The sequence below is a fragment of the Diadema setosum genome, chromosome 5 (assembly GCF_964275005.1).
Source record: "Diadema setosum chromosome 5, eeDiaSeto1, whole genome shotgun sequence".
NCBI lineage: Eukaryota > Metazoa > Echinodermata > Echinoidea > Diadematoida > Diadematidae > Diadema > Diadema setosum.
The window spans coordinates 5,493,873-5,510,098 of NC_092689.1; the positions used below are offsets into that span (position 1 = coordinate 5,493,873).

General features: G+C 39.0%; 1 protein-coding gene across 1 annotated transcript in view; it reads right to left on the minus strand.

The window, feature by feature from the left end:
- Positions 1-3,783, minus strand: part of LOC140228447 (cadherin-23-like) — a 145,759-nt gene extending 141,976 nt beyond the window's left edge. The window contains exons 1-3 of the mRNA XM_072308662.1: positions 3,693-3,783; positions 2,288-2,407; positions 1,204-1,584 (exon numbers count right to left, since the gene is read on the minus strand). Coding sequence (XP_072164763.1) covers positions 1,204-1,584; positions 2,288-2,407; positions 3,693-3,783 — 592 coding nt within the window. The remainder of the gene's footprint in view (positions 1-1,203; positions 1,585-2,287; positions 2,408-3,692) is intronic.
- Between the last annotated feature and the right edge of the window lie 12,443 nt (positions 3,784-16,226).

The window sequence follows — 16,226 nt, forward strand, 5'->3', positions numbered from 1 at the left end:
CACGCAGTATGCGTGAGACTTGGTAGCTCTGACAAAGAAAGACTGTGGGTTGAGTCTATCTCATAGCCATATAGGGCCTACCATGCAGTATTTTGAAGACCTAGTCCTAGATCATGTTCCCTCTTTCCCTTCAGTAATGGAAAGAGCAAAAATTAAACTTCATAGTCTCTCACTGTAAGAAAGGGTGATGAGTCCAGGAAAACCTCTTCCCATAAGAATCTAGCCAAGAATCTTTCTAGACAGTACTCTAGGTCTATATTCAGTAATACTCAGTAAGTTATACTCAGTAAATTAGATCTAACGACAGTAACGTTAGATTCTATCATTTATCCCAACATCACAGGACGAAGCACGTGGGACCGACTTGAATCTCAGTGCAGTCGACGAACGATTATTTACAAAATACATGTAAATTTCAGTTCAAAATTCAAATGCAAATTACAAACAAACAACAGTTGCCGAGAGATGACTGAAATTAACAATGCACTTGCCCTGCCACCCTACAGTTTCGGGAAGCAATACCGGGAAGTTTGATTTGATTCAGCTTCATCCCCGTTCTCTTTACCCTCTCCTCCGCGACGCCGCGCCGGTGGCCATCATCGACCAGCAGCAGGGCTAGCTACTAGTAGTATGCGGGCTCGCTTCGCGAACGAGCGGCCAGCCCAAAGAGGTAAGAACCTCTTTGGGCCAGACAACTAGCATAGCGCGCGCAAAAAAAAAAATAAATAATAGGAAAAAAAAAAATTCAAGCGCATCCATATCCCTATCCGCATGCAATCGATCGAAATCGGTCATCAGTTTCTCAACAGCTAATCGATCATCAAACATACTCAATCTGGGCAGAGACTTGCGCAAGCAAGGCTAATGACGCATGAAACTTTTGTCCAATCAGATTGAGTTATCAGCATCACTTTTAGGCGCATAATGTGAGCTACAGCTCGGAGTCGAATGCATTGATATCTATGTGGGCTTAAATAGAGATCAGTGGTCGAATGTGTGAAAATTGCGATATTACGTAAGTTTCCTGTTTAGTCTTCAAAGTTGGAGAGAAGCAGTTTGTCTATTTCTATTGAAATTACATGTAGAACCATATTTGCGTAGTCCACAAAGTAGGTCATCGGCTGACAGGTCTTGACAGAAATCAAAACGAAAGAAATTGAGGTTTCAATATACACAACTAAAAATACATTACAAGTATCTTACGTATGTCGTAGGTGATGAGAAAACCAGCGCTATTGATGTTGAAATCTGTATTCCACAGTAATGTTAGCTGATTAGTCGGAAACGTCGCCGTCTCTCCGCTGTGGATCCCGTTCCACCTGGGTTGATCGAGGAAATTGGTGAAGTTGTAAATCGGTGCTTGGTAGTAAAACAAGTCGTCCTTCTCGTCTTCGGAATCGAAGAAGACTAAGTTCAGAGTGATCATGGTAGCCTCGGCTATGCGTATCGAATACAGACAATTCTGATTATGACCGGATGGAATCGGATATCCGGGAGATGTTATAGTTCCGGATGTAGCAGTAATCACTCGCGAGCAGGCGAGAATTGATTGGCGCTGGAAACCACCGACCGGCGCTAGGTCAACTATAAAGGGAGAGAAAAAGAATACGAAAAGATTATGGTAGCTCGAAACAGGCAAATAGGCAAACAAAGGATAAAACAAATTTTTATCTCAGGTGGTTCTTCCATCTCTTTGCATAAGGTATCTTTTACTCTTCGATTGAGAATCATTTCCAACATTTCGCTACAATAAATATCAAAACACATTTTGATGACGTGTCTTCGGAGCCCTCGATTGTATCATTTTGATTTGATTTTCACATTGTAATTTTTCAATGATATTAGAAACTGTGTAGTACTCTATCTGTATTATCAACGCGAATATGGGGATGACTTTGACATATTTACTTTTAACTAAAAATAAACAAAAAAATTGATTTCATTTTAAGCATCATTACTTGTTTTACTTCATATTTGAGTGAGGATTGATCTTCCTCATTAAGTTCTTTTTCTTCTTCTTTCTTTTTCTTCTTCTCTTATTCTTATTCTTATTCTTATTCTTATTATTATTATTATTATTATTAGCATTAGCATTAGCATTACTATTGTTTATTGCATTATTGTAATCATTATGATTATCAGCATAATTGTTGTTATTATCCCTTCACTCATTTTTTTTTTTATTTCAGCAGGTCTCTCTGCTTTGAACCCACCGTTCTATCTGAAAAGAACTATATGTAACCACCTATAATACTGTACATGGATGCCCTCAGTTTATTTCACTTACCCGTTATGTTCCGGTCACAGTTTCTTCCGCTGAACTCAAGTGGACAGACGCAGATGTAGCCGGGGTCCAAGATGGCGGTCCTACACTGTCCGTTATTTTGGCACGGGTCATTGTTACACCCTGTCAACCACGAAAATGGACGATTCTTGGTTTTAAAAAAGTTCAGAAATGTGCAGTGTACTCTATCCACGTCATATCTATGCAACAAGTCATTATGCAACGAGTCAGTGCTCACTAACAATCAGTGCTGATAATCGAATATCCATTAAAATAAAATCAAGGGGAAAATCCTTAATGGAAAATTAGAGAGGAGTAGCAGTGATTTTTAGAGAGGAGTAAAAGTGATTCTTGGAAGGGAGTATGTCAAATTATATCATACGAGAGTATGTATCTAAGCAAGATTCATATACCAGTCATATCATAGAGTGACGGATGCCAGAGCTATACTATTAACATCCTGAGGAAGTGTATGGATGTTACCTTTATAACCCGGTGGGATTCAAGGGTAAATCCAGAGGGAGATAAAAACGGAACTTTGGCGAATCCTTGTCGAGTTGTGTACTGTCATCTTTCTTTCTTTTCATATCATGAATGACTACTATAAGGCTGGTTAAAAAAAAAAAAGAATCTTGGTCAAATTTCAATGAAAATGTGGTTGAAATGGCAAGTTCCTAAACCTGAATATGACATGTTAGAGATTTTAATCTTTCCTTTGACAAAGAAAGAAGAATCGGACATCATGAAATATCTTAAACATCATCGCAATTATTCGACTTCATACATTATAAAGACTTATCACACCTTGACATAAAGAAAAAAAATAAACACGTTCAGGTACATTTCGTTACCTATGATAAAACGTTGTAATGCTATTGGTGAAACACTGTGGTTCATTCCATGATTATGTAGACTTACTCAATGCTGCAAACTACGTGATCAATATAAAGTGATGCATTTAGAGTTTGTTAAATTGATATGCCCCCAATGTTCCCTTCTGCCAGTGACTCAACCTTCCAAAGTCTTCCACTGCATTTCAATTACTGATGAGACCCCTAATGTGAAAAAAAAAAATAGTCCGTACTACTTACTTACAGACTTAGTAACATTGCTCCCCTGAATGTGATAAACTAGATCCAACAGTCCTTTAAATTGCTCACTTTACTTCAATTGACCTATGGCAATACATTATACAAAATATACAAGTAAAGAAGTACAAGTTACAACGTATAACTACTTTATACGAATGGATGTATAATATGAGAGAAATAGTGCTTACTTTGCAGGAATGACATTAGAAAATAAACAAAACAGTAGAACATAATTGAATTAACAAACGTTTACAAATAGGGGCGGACTTATTATTCCACTTTAAATGTATAGGCTTATATAGTGACATTTTTTTTACCTTGGGCTAAAACCCGATGAGCGCACAGTGTGAGCATGATGAGAATATACGTGGCTCGCGTTGGCCATCCTGTCTCAGTCAGTGGCGCCATTTTCTATTCAACACAAAAACAACAACAGCAAATGGATTAACTACTCTCCAATGCATAAAATCATCCTTTAATCATCCTTTTTTGTTGGGGGGGGGGGGGGTAACCACTCATTCTGTTCATCTATCCTGTAAACAATCGGATCATTTTACTACATATGCAAATCACAGCTTTTATGGAACATATTTTATATTGAAGGTAATGATAATAGCAAAGCACAATATCATGCAAAGAAATAATACAATATTGTCAAAGAATTACTTTTGCTGCTTTGACTAAAAAAGGGCTGTTCGATATAATCACTCAACATAACATCGAAATGCAATACTATGAGAACACACACACGCACGCACACACATACACATTCGTGTTATACAAGTACATACATACATACATACATCTACATACAGGCATATTCATTCACACAAACACACCACACATACACACACAAATGTAACACATATCTCCGCAGCAAACGACCCCTCAAACAAAGCTACATTGTATCGCTTGTTACGAACGAAAAAAAGAAAGAAAGAAAGAAGACTGACGTTCGATGAATGTCATGTCGCACTGTTTGTATAACAGCAGTGAGGGACTGAGATCAAGGTTTCGCCATTGTGGGCGTCTCACACCAGATACAGTATCTAACTCTTTCTCTCTCTGTCACATTCCTCTACAGCAAGTACAACCTGTTCAAATACCACTTTTTTGAGGTAGAGGTCACCATTACAAAGCGAAGCAAAACAAAACAAATCACTGATGTAACAATGCAAAACACCCCCTCCAAACCCAACAACAATAGCAATTACAAAACTGACAACGTGAAACATGTCATACACTTCCATTATCCTCACGGAATTAAACTCTCTCTACGACACACGCACGCACACACACACACACACACACACACATACACACACACACATACACACACTGACACACGATAAAGCGGGTGCACTAAATGAATACACTGATAACAACAATTTCTGTTCTGATTTCTACAAATATTAATTAGACATGGTCCATGTCACTCCAATCAACTAGGATTTGTCAAAAAAAAAAATTCTAAACTAAAGTCAGGGCTTGGCTACACTTTAAGTTGGCAATATAACCCATTCCAGTTAGGGAAATCATGCGCTAAATAATGCTCTTCAATTCAAAAGCCAGGTCAATAGAGGTACATGTATGATCTGTAGATTAGCGACGGTAATGGAATCTGAAAGAGCCTGACTCAACAATGGTGGTGTCCTACGGACAATAATCTGATAATATTGACGTCATAATCTTCTCGAATGTGTGACTGTACAGTCATCTCGCACATTTTCCTTATTGGTTTATACAATTTAACAAATGGGTATTGATAGTACGCAAAAACAATCTTTTGTCGAGGTGGAGAGTATTATTTTGTCTGTTAGGAACAAGTGAGAACTTTCGAGAATATTCTTTTTTTTTTAACGATGAATTATAATATAACAGTAGTTAACAGTAGAGAAAGTCGAAAATCACATTAGAAAGTATCATGGCCATCGACATCGTCATCAGCATGATTAGGATTTGCCATCGACATAATGTCGTCGTCATCATCATCATCATCATCATCATCATCATCATCATCATCATCATCTTTACTACAGACATGTAGTCCACAGAATAATCAAAGTTTATCTATTAATCATGGATGATATTTGACCCGCCGGCTGCTGTTTACTGGGAAGAGATGAGCAACGCGGATAATGTGCTACAATCAAAAGCGTATAAGAGAACTGGCAGGTCACGAAGTCTAGACTTTTTCTTTGAAAGTACAGTTCGCAGTCTACTACAGACCACGACGTCCCTCCCCTCCCCCCCCCCCACCTTTCCCATGCACTGCATAACTCGACAATGTTTACGAAAGATCATGGTGAAACCAGTGGCCAATACAGTACAGTGGCATGCACATAACACCCTCCGCAAAGACATCAGCAGCTGAAGCATACTCGAGAGGTATAATAGAGCGTCAGGAGAAGAAGGGACCGTTTTCCAGAACAAATAGACTCGAATAGGGAAATCTGTTTGTCAAGATGACAGACCCTCAGTGATTAAAGTCCAAATTCTTTTTCGTCGCCCGAATGTTATCGGCTACAGATACTGCAAGCTACCCGACCAGTGAATGGTCTCAGACAAAGTGAGAGGGTCTTATTTCAAACAGTTTCTCGCTTTTCTGTCTGAAAGAAAAATGCTAAGCAGAATGCTTTACAACGTACATCTAATCATAGTGGGATAATTCCAATGGGATTCACATAGAGGTGAAATCTTAATATGGCAGTTATTTTATCATTTTTACACAAATCATATTCTTCATTGCAAGTACATAGTATGTGCATATCAAAATATTTGAACTCATCATGTTTTGTAATATATATATATGCACGCACAAAACAGCGAGTTGCAAAAACTAATCACTCTGTCTCTCTGCCTGCGTGTCTATCTGTCTGTCTATTTATCTATCAGTTTATTTATTTATTTATCTATCCATCTATCCATCTATCCATCTATCCATCTATCTATCTATCTACCTATCTATCTATCTATCTATCTATCTATCTATCTATCTATCTATATGTAGTGAGTGTGTCTATCTGCCTGTCGGTGTGTCTGTGTCATTGACTCTGTTTAGTGTTTGGAGTATGCTTTGAGGACAGAAGTATTCTGTAACTCACAGATATAAAAATGGCAGAGTGCGGTGATGCAGTTGAATGAAACAGTTTGATGTTGGAGTATCATATCATTTTGTGTACTGTAAGTACGTAGAATGTTATTGCTTTTTATTCACTTTTGTTTGTTTCCCCATGGGTAAGCAAGCGTGGGTTGTTTTACATGAGACATACATGTAGTTTGTCGGTGGAGATGCTCTACTCAGCAGGAATGAAAGAGAAGTGACAACGGTTAGCGATAGTAAGTCAGGATTAGGACTGAGTGACACATGGGCGTAAATCCCGGGGGGGATGGGGGGGATATATCCCCCCCTGAAATGGAGGAGGGGGGGATGGCCTGTACAATCATCCCCCCCTGAATTTTGAGGAAAAAAATGGAGGAAGCAGAAATGTGATTGTAACAATTTTGACATAATTATTGCATGACGTTTGTACGCCGGCCTTCAGACAGGTAACATAGCTGAACAGTATTCTATCTTGTAGGAAAATGTATACATAATTTTCTCAAGCGCTCGCTCGCTTCAGAAAATGTATACATAATTTTCTCAAGCGCTCGCTCGCTTCGCTCGCTCGCGAAGAAAGTAACATCGACATACAGTCACTGTAAGGTATGGCTCAGACGTTGACAACGTCAAATAGTATAGGCCTACATGTAAACATGCTATGACGCGAGTAACTGGGGACCATCTGCAAAATATGTACGAAAACAAACAAACAAACAAACAAACAAACAAACAAACAAATAATAACAAAAACTATATCGTCATAATTGGACCCCCTCCATTTCCTGAATCATTCCTGAGAAACGACAGTGACTGATTACTCAGTCAGGATACATCTATGAGCATTCCCAGGGAAGATCAGGGGCGTCAAATCTATCTCGGGGGGGGGGGGGGGGCAAAGGGGCATTTGCCCCGCCCCTTTGGAAGTGTTTAGGCAGACAAATCATTTATCCCCCAGCAATTCCCGAGATGAGGACAAATCTCGAACTTTCTTAATGGAAAATTGTCCAAATATCCCCAGAACTATGCACCAGATCGTTGTATTGCAATCATAAGCATGCAAAAGCTCCGCTATACAGGATCCCTTTCGATAAACTTTGTACACTTTTGACATTGACGTATATATCCCTAATTCATCAAAGAGTGCGCAGCAGATCTTTCACTTAACAAAAGCACCCTCATATGCAGAGGCGTCGATCGGGGGGGGGGGGGATGGTTCTCCCATAAAAGTGGGACAAACAAAAGCGAAAAATATAGCTACAAACGGCAGTTTTTGGAGTGCAAAATATCAAAATTTTAAAGCTCGCTCGCTCCGTTCGCTCGCATTCAACCATAATGCCATTCTCCTGATGTTGCTGCCAGTGACTGACAGCAGTTTTCAGCCGGTGCACCCCCCTCAATTTCCAAAGCGAAAAATATAGCTACGAACGGCAGTTATGGGACTGTAAAATGTGAAAATTTTGAAGCTCGCTCGCTTCGCTCGCTCGCATTTAATCATTATGCCATTCTCCTGATGTTGCTGCCAGTAATTGCCAGCAGTTTTCGCCCGGTGCGCTCCCCTTTATTTCCAAAGTGAAATAATACAGCCACAAACGGCAGTCTTTGGACTGTAAAATGTCAAAATTTTCAAGCTCGCTCGCTCCGCTCGCTCGCATTTAACCGCTATGCCATTCTCCTGATGTTGCTGCCAGTGATTGCCAGCAGTTGCGCCCGGTGCGGCTCCCCTTAATTTTCAAAGCGAAAAAGTATAGCTACAAACGGCAGTTTTTAGACTCTAAAATGTGAAAATTTTGAAGCTCGCTCGCTTCGCTCGCTCGCATTTAATCATTATGCCATTCTCCTGATGTTGCTGCCAGTAATTACCAGCAGTTTTCGCCCGGTGCGCTCCCCTTTATTTCCAAAGTGAAATAATACAGCCACAAACGGCAGTCTTTGGACTGTAAAATATTAAAATTCTAAAGCTCGCTCGCTCCGTTCGCTCGCATTCAACCATAATGGCATTCTCCTGATGTTGCTGCCAGTGACTGACAGCAGTTTTCGGCCGGTGCGCCCCCTCAATTTCCAAAGCGAAAAATATAGCTACGAACGGCAGTTTTTGGACTGTAAAACGTGAAAATTTTGAAGCTCGCTCGCTTCGCTCGCTCGCATTTAATCATTATGCCATTCTCCTGATGTTGCTGCCAGTAATTGCCAGCAGTTTTCGCCCTGTGCGCCCCCTTTATTTCCCAAGCGATAAAATACAGCCACAAAGGATCAGTTTGGGGGACTGTAAAATATCAAAATTGTCAAGCTAACTCGCTTCGCTCGCTCGCATTTATTCGTTATGCTATTCTCCTGATGTTGCTGTCAGTAATTGCCGGCAGTTTTGCCCGGTGTGTCCCCCTTAATTTTCAAATTGAAAAAATACAGCCACAAACGGCAGTCTTTGGACTGTAAAATGTCAAAACTTTCAAGCTCGCTCGCTCCGCTCGCTCGCATTTGACCGCTATGCCATTCTCCTGATGTTGCTGCCAGTGATTGACAGCAGTTGCGCCCGGCGCGGCCCCCCTTAATTTCCAAAGCGAAAAAGTATAGCGACAAACGGCAGTTTTTAGACTGTAGAATGTCAAAATTTTCAAGCTCGCTCGCATTTAATCGCTATCAAATAGCGGCCATTCTCCTGATGTTGCTGCCAGTGATTGACAGCAGTTGCACCCGGTGTGCCCCCCTTAATTTCCAAAGCGAAAATATAGCTACAAACGGCAGTTTTTGGACTGTAAAATGTCAAAATTTTCAATGCAAAAAGATTTATACCCCCCCCCCCGTTTGCTTCGCTCCCTCACATAACCGCTCCTCCTATAGGTCAAATCCTGTCTACGCCGGTGATAGGCCCCATTATCTAGTAGGCCTTCACAGTGATGTCGCACAGGCGGAGCAAGAGCTGAAATACCACGATTTAGTCTTTCACTAATATATTGTGAATATTTCATTTTCTTATTTTTCTTTTAAGAAAAGAAAAGAAAATTTTCACCAAAAGTGTGCACCAGATCGCTGAATTTCAGGTCTGAAAATGAAAAATCTTCCTCGTGTGGGAGAGGGATACCCCCCCCCCTACACACCTTACCCCCGTTCGGTCGCTCCGCTCCCTCTCACAGATATTTAAAAAACAAAACAAAAAAAAATGTCTTTATACTTTTAAGGTCTGATTTTCCGCCGAAAGTCATCTGACAAGCAAAAAAAAAAAAAAGCAACAAGAACAAAAAGTCTTCATATTTTTGCTGCCACTTTCCTCCCACTTTATATTTCATGCAAAAGATTGGGACATCCGGTCCCTGTAAAGTGTGTGTGTGTGTGGGGGGGGGGGGGGCACCAAGCTTCTTCCCCCCCCCCCCCCCCCCCCGGTCCGGTTATGGGCTTGTAATCGTGGTGATGGTGACCATCCCCCCCACTCCTCAGTACGGATTTACGCCGTTGGAGTGACAGTATAGGAATCAAGAAAGATGCAAGAGAGTGAGGGATTAGAGAGACCTTCGGATGGATAATTCATATGTTGGTTGAAATAGAATGGCGTTACAATCTCAGAAGGTGAGTAAAACGTGGGCATAGCGAGGGCAAATATTTTCCTCCAACCTTCAACACTTCAACACTGGTTTATGATGGTACAATGTAGCATTATTATTGTATCAAAGGAGATGAGAAGTGATTCATTTTGCCGATAACATTCCCATCTCCTGATTTTATATTCTAACATAATTCCCTAGTAAAAGTGAGAGAGAGAGAGAGAGATAGAGAGAATCATGTAATAATATCGCCCTGTCTCGACAAGGCTTTGAGGTTGTTTATTGCTGATGTAAAAAATTGTGATGGCAAAACAGCTCGCCTGTCCTACGAAAAAATAAAAGAACATTTACTTTCCACTTCGTCAAATCTATTTGATGTGAGGTGGACAACGTAAAACTGGCCCTCTTTTGTACACCTTTAAATAATTGATGATAATAATTATCTTTTTTATTGAAATGCTAGATCATCATTTGATGATTTTGAGGTAATGAGTGTCCCGCCGTTATGCATATTGTCTGTCATTCTCAATATGACAAGATGCTATCATGTCATGAGAGTATGGAACAAAACAATGTTAAAATGTAAATTGAGATTTTTGCACTCCATTCCAAGTTGACCTCAAGGAGAATGAAACCCAAATACTAATTCGGTAGTATGTGAAATGAATGAATGTAGCAACATTAGCAGAACACACCGGTGAAGTTTGAGGAAAATCGGACAATCTGTCCAGAAGTTATGAATTTCTAAGATTTCGGTGCAGCCTTCTCTGAATGAGAAGACTATAACACATTGTAATGTTTCACATTATTTAGATAAAGAAAATTAAACTTATTTTCGCTTTTCTAGTACCAATATATGAACGAGCATTTGACTTAACTCTTTCAGAAAGAATGGTAAATGATATTACCCTTAACATAATTTCAATAACAAGTTAAGAATAGTTATACTGTTGTTTAAAAAATGAAATTTTGTGGAGTATTTGCATGCGAAAATAATCATTTGAAAACAATCGCAAAGTTTCCTATACGTTGTTGGAATCAGATTTATAAATGTCTCCTGTATGTAAAATTGTAACGTTGCTGTATCATTTATGTTGCGGATTTAACCAGAAATCAACACTGAAAACATGAGGGCATCTTTCAAATTCTTTCCACCCAAAAATTCACACACTTGTCTCAATAGAGAAGAAAAAAGAGTAACCAAAGTACAAATTCCCAGAACATCAAATGTTTCAACATTGAGCCGCAATGAACTTGAGTCATTTAAAGGAAGATGTCTGTTTATCCAGAATGCAGTATAACACAGTGCTCATTGAATGATAATTGATGTATGTATTATGTGCTGAAAGAAAACACTGAAGTTGTCAACAACAGCAAAAATAGTAATGACAGTAACTGATAATAATGATGATATTGATAACAATAATTTCGTGGTTGTATTTGTTATCATTACATTTATTGTAATTGCACATGGATCACTAGATTCCAGTACCATTTGATACATTACATAATTTATTTGTGTGTGTGTGTGTGTGTCTTTTGTATCTATCGGGGTTGTAAGAGGACAGTGCCAGGACAGTAAGAAAGCTCTGCAGTTCAACCTTCTTTCACGTTGCATGGCAATTAAGCAAAATGACACGAGGAGGTACTACAGAGTGCTTTGTTCTTTGTGCGAGCTCTGTTGAAGCTAGAAAGACTCTCGACAGTGCCTTGGCAGTGTGTAACAGCCTGCGAGAACACATGGTTAATACTACTGTGTGTGCGTAATATCCAGAATAAAATGGTCCCTTTTCTATCAGACATTATAACAGAAAGAGGTTAAATCCTCTTGGAAACACTAAATTAACATATTGTCGTTTGAAACGTAGTTGATTCTGTGAAACTCTATATGGAGAATCTTAAACTTTCCTTTGGAACTGGTTGAAATGCAATATCTTACATGATATGCTGCATTTTGCTGCAAGTAACATCAGGCTTAATGCAGATTATACTCTACCAACAGAATGTATTTAAAACTTCACACTGGAGCTGCTTATGTTTGAACTAGCCGCTGGACACCGCAGGTGTATGGGCGTGTTTTCCACTTCTTCTCCTATGCAATAGGCGTGTAGACTCGAAGCGTGTTGGTATGCAGTTTCTTGCCTGTTTGCACCAGTTTAAATTCACCGACCAATTCTTTATCAACCAACTCGGGACAGTTTCTTGCTTTCTTCGTTCCCTTTTTTTTCCATGTTTCCAAGTCGTCAACCCAAATCAGAGACGCTATCCACGTTAGAACACTTTGCCAACCCATTTTACAGAGGAGTGGAGGTGATTATGACGGCGGTGTCGAGTTGGGTTGGGGCATAGTGAGGGTGGGGGATTGGCGTTACCTGTCACAAGATGTAATGTAGTAGAGAACCTAGGGACCACACTCACATTTGATCATCTCACCTCTCCCGACCTCCTGAATTGTTGAGCAACCTGAACAAAGCAAGACTAGGTCTTTGAACTTTTCTTCTAGAGCACGGCATCAAAACATGCTGGAAAGTGCTATGCTTAAACATTATTTTTTTTTTCGTACAACTATGGTTACGGATAGCAGACACTAAAGTTGGACAACTTTACAGTCATTTTCCTTTTTTTTTAACAACTTGCATCTAGTTTCTTCTGACAATGTCACAGAGAGTCTAAATATGTGCAATGTCAAAAGCATTTTGAAATGATATCTTTCAGGTTAATAAATCATAAACTAAGCAGGAATGAAACAATGTAAACATTGATAAATACTGATACGAAATAATTCAAACTTCCTATTACTGACAAAAATTGGAACCACTCCTTGCTAGGTACAAATATTTGCTAGAATTTGAGTGCACGTGGTTACATGTATTCGAGCGAGATGCCTTTTACCATCTGTCGTTAAAACAAACACACACACACAAATAAAGATACATATATATATTAAATATATATATATATATATATATATATATATATATATATATATATATATATATATATATATATTATCTTCTTACTTATATTTTGGATCAAACTATTATCAGCTGGTGATTGGTTAAAAGACCTCCACGTGATTATATGTATTTTCAATTATTTAAGAATGTTGGCATGTTTGACACTCCGTGGTTTTGTAGTGAGTACACTATTTGCAAAATGATGTCACACCGAAATTGCGACATCACCAAGCAATTGTGAGATCGCAGCATGCTTGCCTCATTTTCCCCGTCTTTACAATCCCATCGTTGTTCCATGGTTAATGGATCAATGTAGGTGTTTATATATAAACAACATATATATACATATATACAATTAAAGGACGATTGTGTGTGTGTGTGTGTGTTTTAGTTTGTGTACAAACTGGTATACACACATACATGCACATACATACATGCAAATTATATATACTACATAACTCTTTTGAAGAATTTAATTATGTTTTCATGGTTAAGAGATCTAAGATAAAAGATGAAGTTTAACTCCTTATTGAAGAGCACTGTCTTATCAAATGAGAGCTATATCATGACATGGTTCTTTTCCCTCCTACAATTTTCCATGCATCAATCTGACATTTTTACAACACACGCATAAAATACGAGCAGACTAGTACAGTTAAGCAACGGTCGACCCGTTTCAGTTTAATCCAGTGCCCTGACTTTATTTCACCAGTCATGCCAGTATGCATGAAGGGATTTCACGGAATGCGCCGGGAACAAGCATTATCAGGATCCACCGGCATACAGGCGATCTTTTGATACTAACCTTGTTTTGTTATGCAAGGAGGGGAACAAGTGGATAAGAACCTGCAAAATAACGTCTAGAATTCCTCTTCCCGAGGGCTGCTACATTCTCCCCCTGACTTTAAGAATGACAAATCACTGCCTGCCGTTTATTTCACAGAAACACCCCGCATTCACTAATAACAATAATGGTACCAAAAATTCAAATTGAGCCAAAAAAAAAGAGAAAAAATCAACAGTTGCAGAACGAAAGCAGTGGGATTTTCGTTTTGAAAGCCCATAATTTACACATGAGTCAGTTCACTCTCTAATGGGATGCTGGTTTTATTGTTGGTTTTTTCGGTAACGAAACGTACAGACGGGAAATATAGGACATAAAATGGAGGTCCCGTGGGTGAGAAAGAAAAAAAACAAGGAAGAAAGATCCTGTTCCGTTCATTCATCGCATAGAGAAGGGTACATATCCTTGTGAACTAGTCCCCCCCCCCCAGTACTTACAACTGGACCCCATGGAAGACCAGCTGGTGCAGCCGAATATGGGCTATCCAGCTATCTTTTTAGATGGAAAATAACACAACCAATTGAACAAAACTCAAGTATTATGGCGCATCAGTCATTTTTATAGAAGTCTTAAAGGATCTGAACAGAAACGGACAAATCAACACTCAGTTCTCAAAGAAATCGAGAATGCTTTAGGCACTTCTTTGTGCCACTTGATTAGCTAAGCCTGTACATGCCCTTTAACCCAGCAATGAAAAAAGAAATCATAACAATACTTACTGCGACAAAAAAAAAAAAATCTATTTGTGAATCGCAGAATCTATACTAGAAAATGTAAAGTTCACAGAACAGAAAGTTCAAAAGGTGTATATAAATGGAAACATTTAAACTGAAGTTCGCTCGCAAGAGTGACCGAGTTCTCTCGAACTGATTTTGGGTATTGACTATTCTATAGGCTGTCGAATCCCGTCCCCGTGGTTTACAAAGTTTCTCTTTTTATCAAGAGATATTGAATAAACTATGTGTTATTCTATTCAATATACATCCAGTGAAGATATTTTGACTAAAGTCCATGCGCAAAAAGTGACTAATTCCATCAAATTGATTCAGTCTATATTCTGAAGGTTGCCATCACCTATCTCGATTCCTTGATAACCTCTTCAGCTGAAGAGAGCTTGAGTAAGAACCCCTCAAGTTGAACAAATTAGTATTCGAATACCTCATTCAATTTGATATCGTGATACAGTGCGATAACTAAAGCAAGCTCTCACTCAAATAGGGCTAAATAGATTTTCGCGTTAAGAAAGTGCGGAGGAAAACAGTCTTACGTAATATATTGTTACCCTTTTTTTTGCACTTCGGAGAGAGGAGAACGAGACAGGATAAAAGAAAAGTTCAAACATTTCACTCCATTATTAGACTTCTGTTGTCAGCGAATCTTTAAGTGAAAGAACGAGTGGTTTGCACTCTCGGAAAAGAAGGGGATTCGGAAGAAAAACATCCATCATTGTCCATTGGAGACGGAGAAAGCAGCCAAAAAAAAGGTTTGTTTAACAAACCATTTTGGGGGAAAATGGTAACAACTAAGGGCTTTATCGTATATAGCCGCGGCATAACCATGTAATTCGCTTTATAAACAACAACAGCTGCAACACAGATCCCAAATCCTCTATTTTCTATCCGTGGGTAAGATGTTTGCTATACGGAAGTGAATGGTTTTTCCACTCGACGGCCCAAACAAAATTGTCCGACTTTCGGGTATAAACGATACCTCTTTTTTCTCCCTTGCCAAATTCCAGACGGAATGAAGAGTTAACGGTGATCACAATATGTCTAGTCCCTCCCAAAGTCTAAGCTGTCACAACGGTGATTTGGACAGTCAAATACGAAGAAGGATTTATATTATTGTACGAGTAGATTCCGTGCCTAAGTTCACTTTTGTTTCTTTAGCTCGGCTGAAAATGTGAAATCCTTCATTACTTCACCTTCTTTTTTGTGAAGGGGGGGGGGGTAGAATAACTTGTTTGCAATTTATCCAGATAGTATTAAACCGTCCTGTATCAATTCTGCTTTCGTGTCTTGTTTATTTTGTATCACACGGTATGACCCCCTTAAATTGTTTATGTCAGAGTTTAGAAGCCACAAAAGAGTCAGTGTCATAAGCACTATAGTTAACCCACCACGCGTGCTCTCTCTCTCTCTCTCTCTCTCTCTCTCTCTACTCTCCCTTTCTTTATTGTAGGAACATATAAGGTAGGATTGTAGGAACATATAAATATAATTATATAGATATATATATTTGAATACAGCACGCACGCACACACACACAATATATATATATATATATATATATATATATATATATGTGTGTGTGTGTGTGTGTGTGTGTGTGTGTGTGTGTGTAAGTGCGCGTATTATGTCTATATATCAATGTAAAACGGGGGGATAGAGAGAGAGAAGGAGAAATATTTT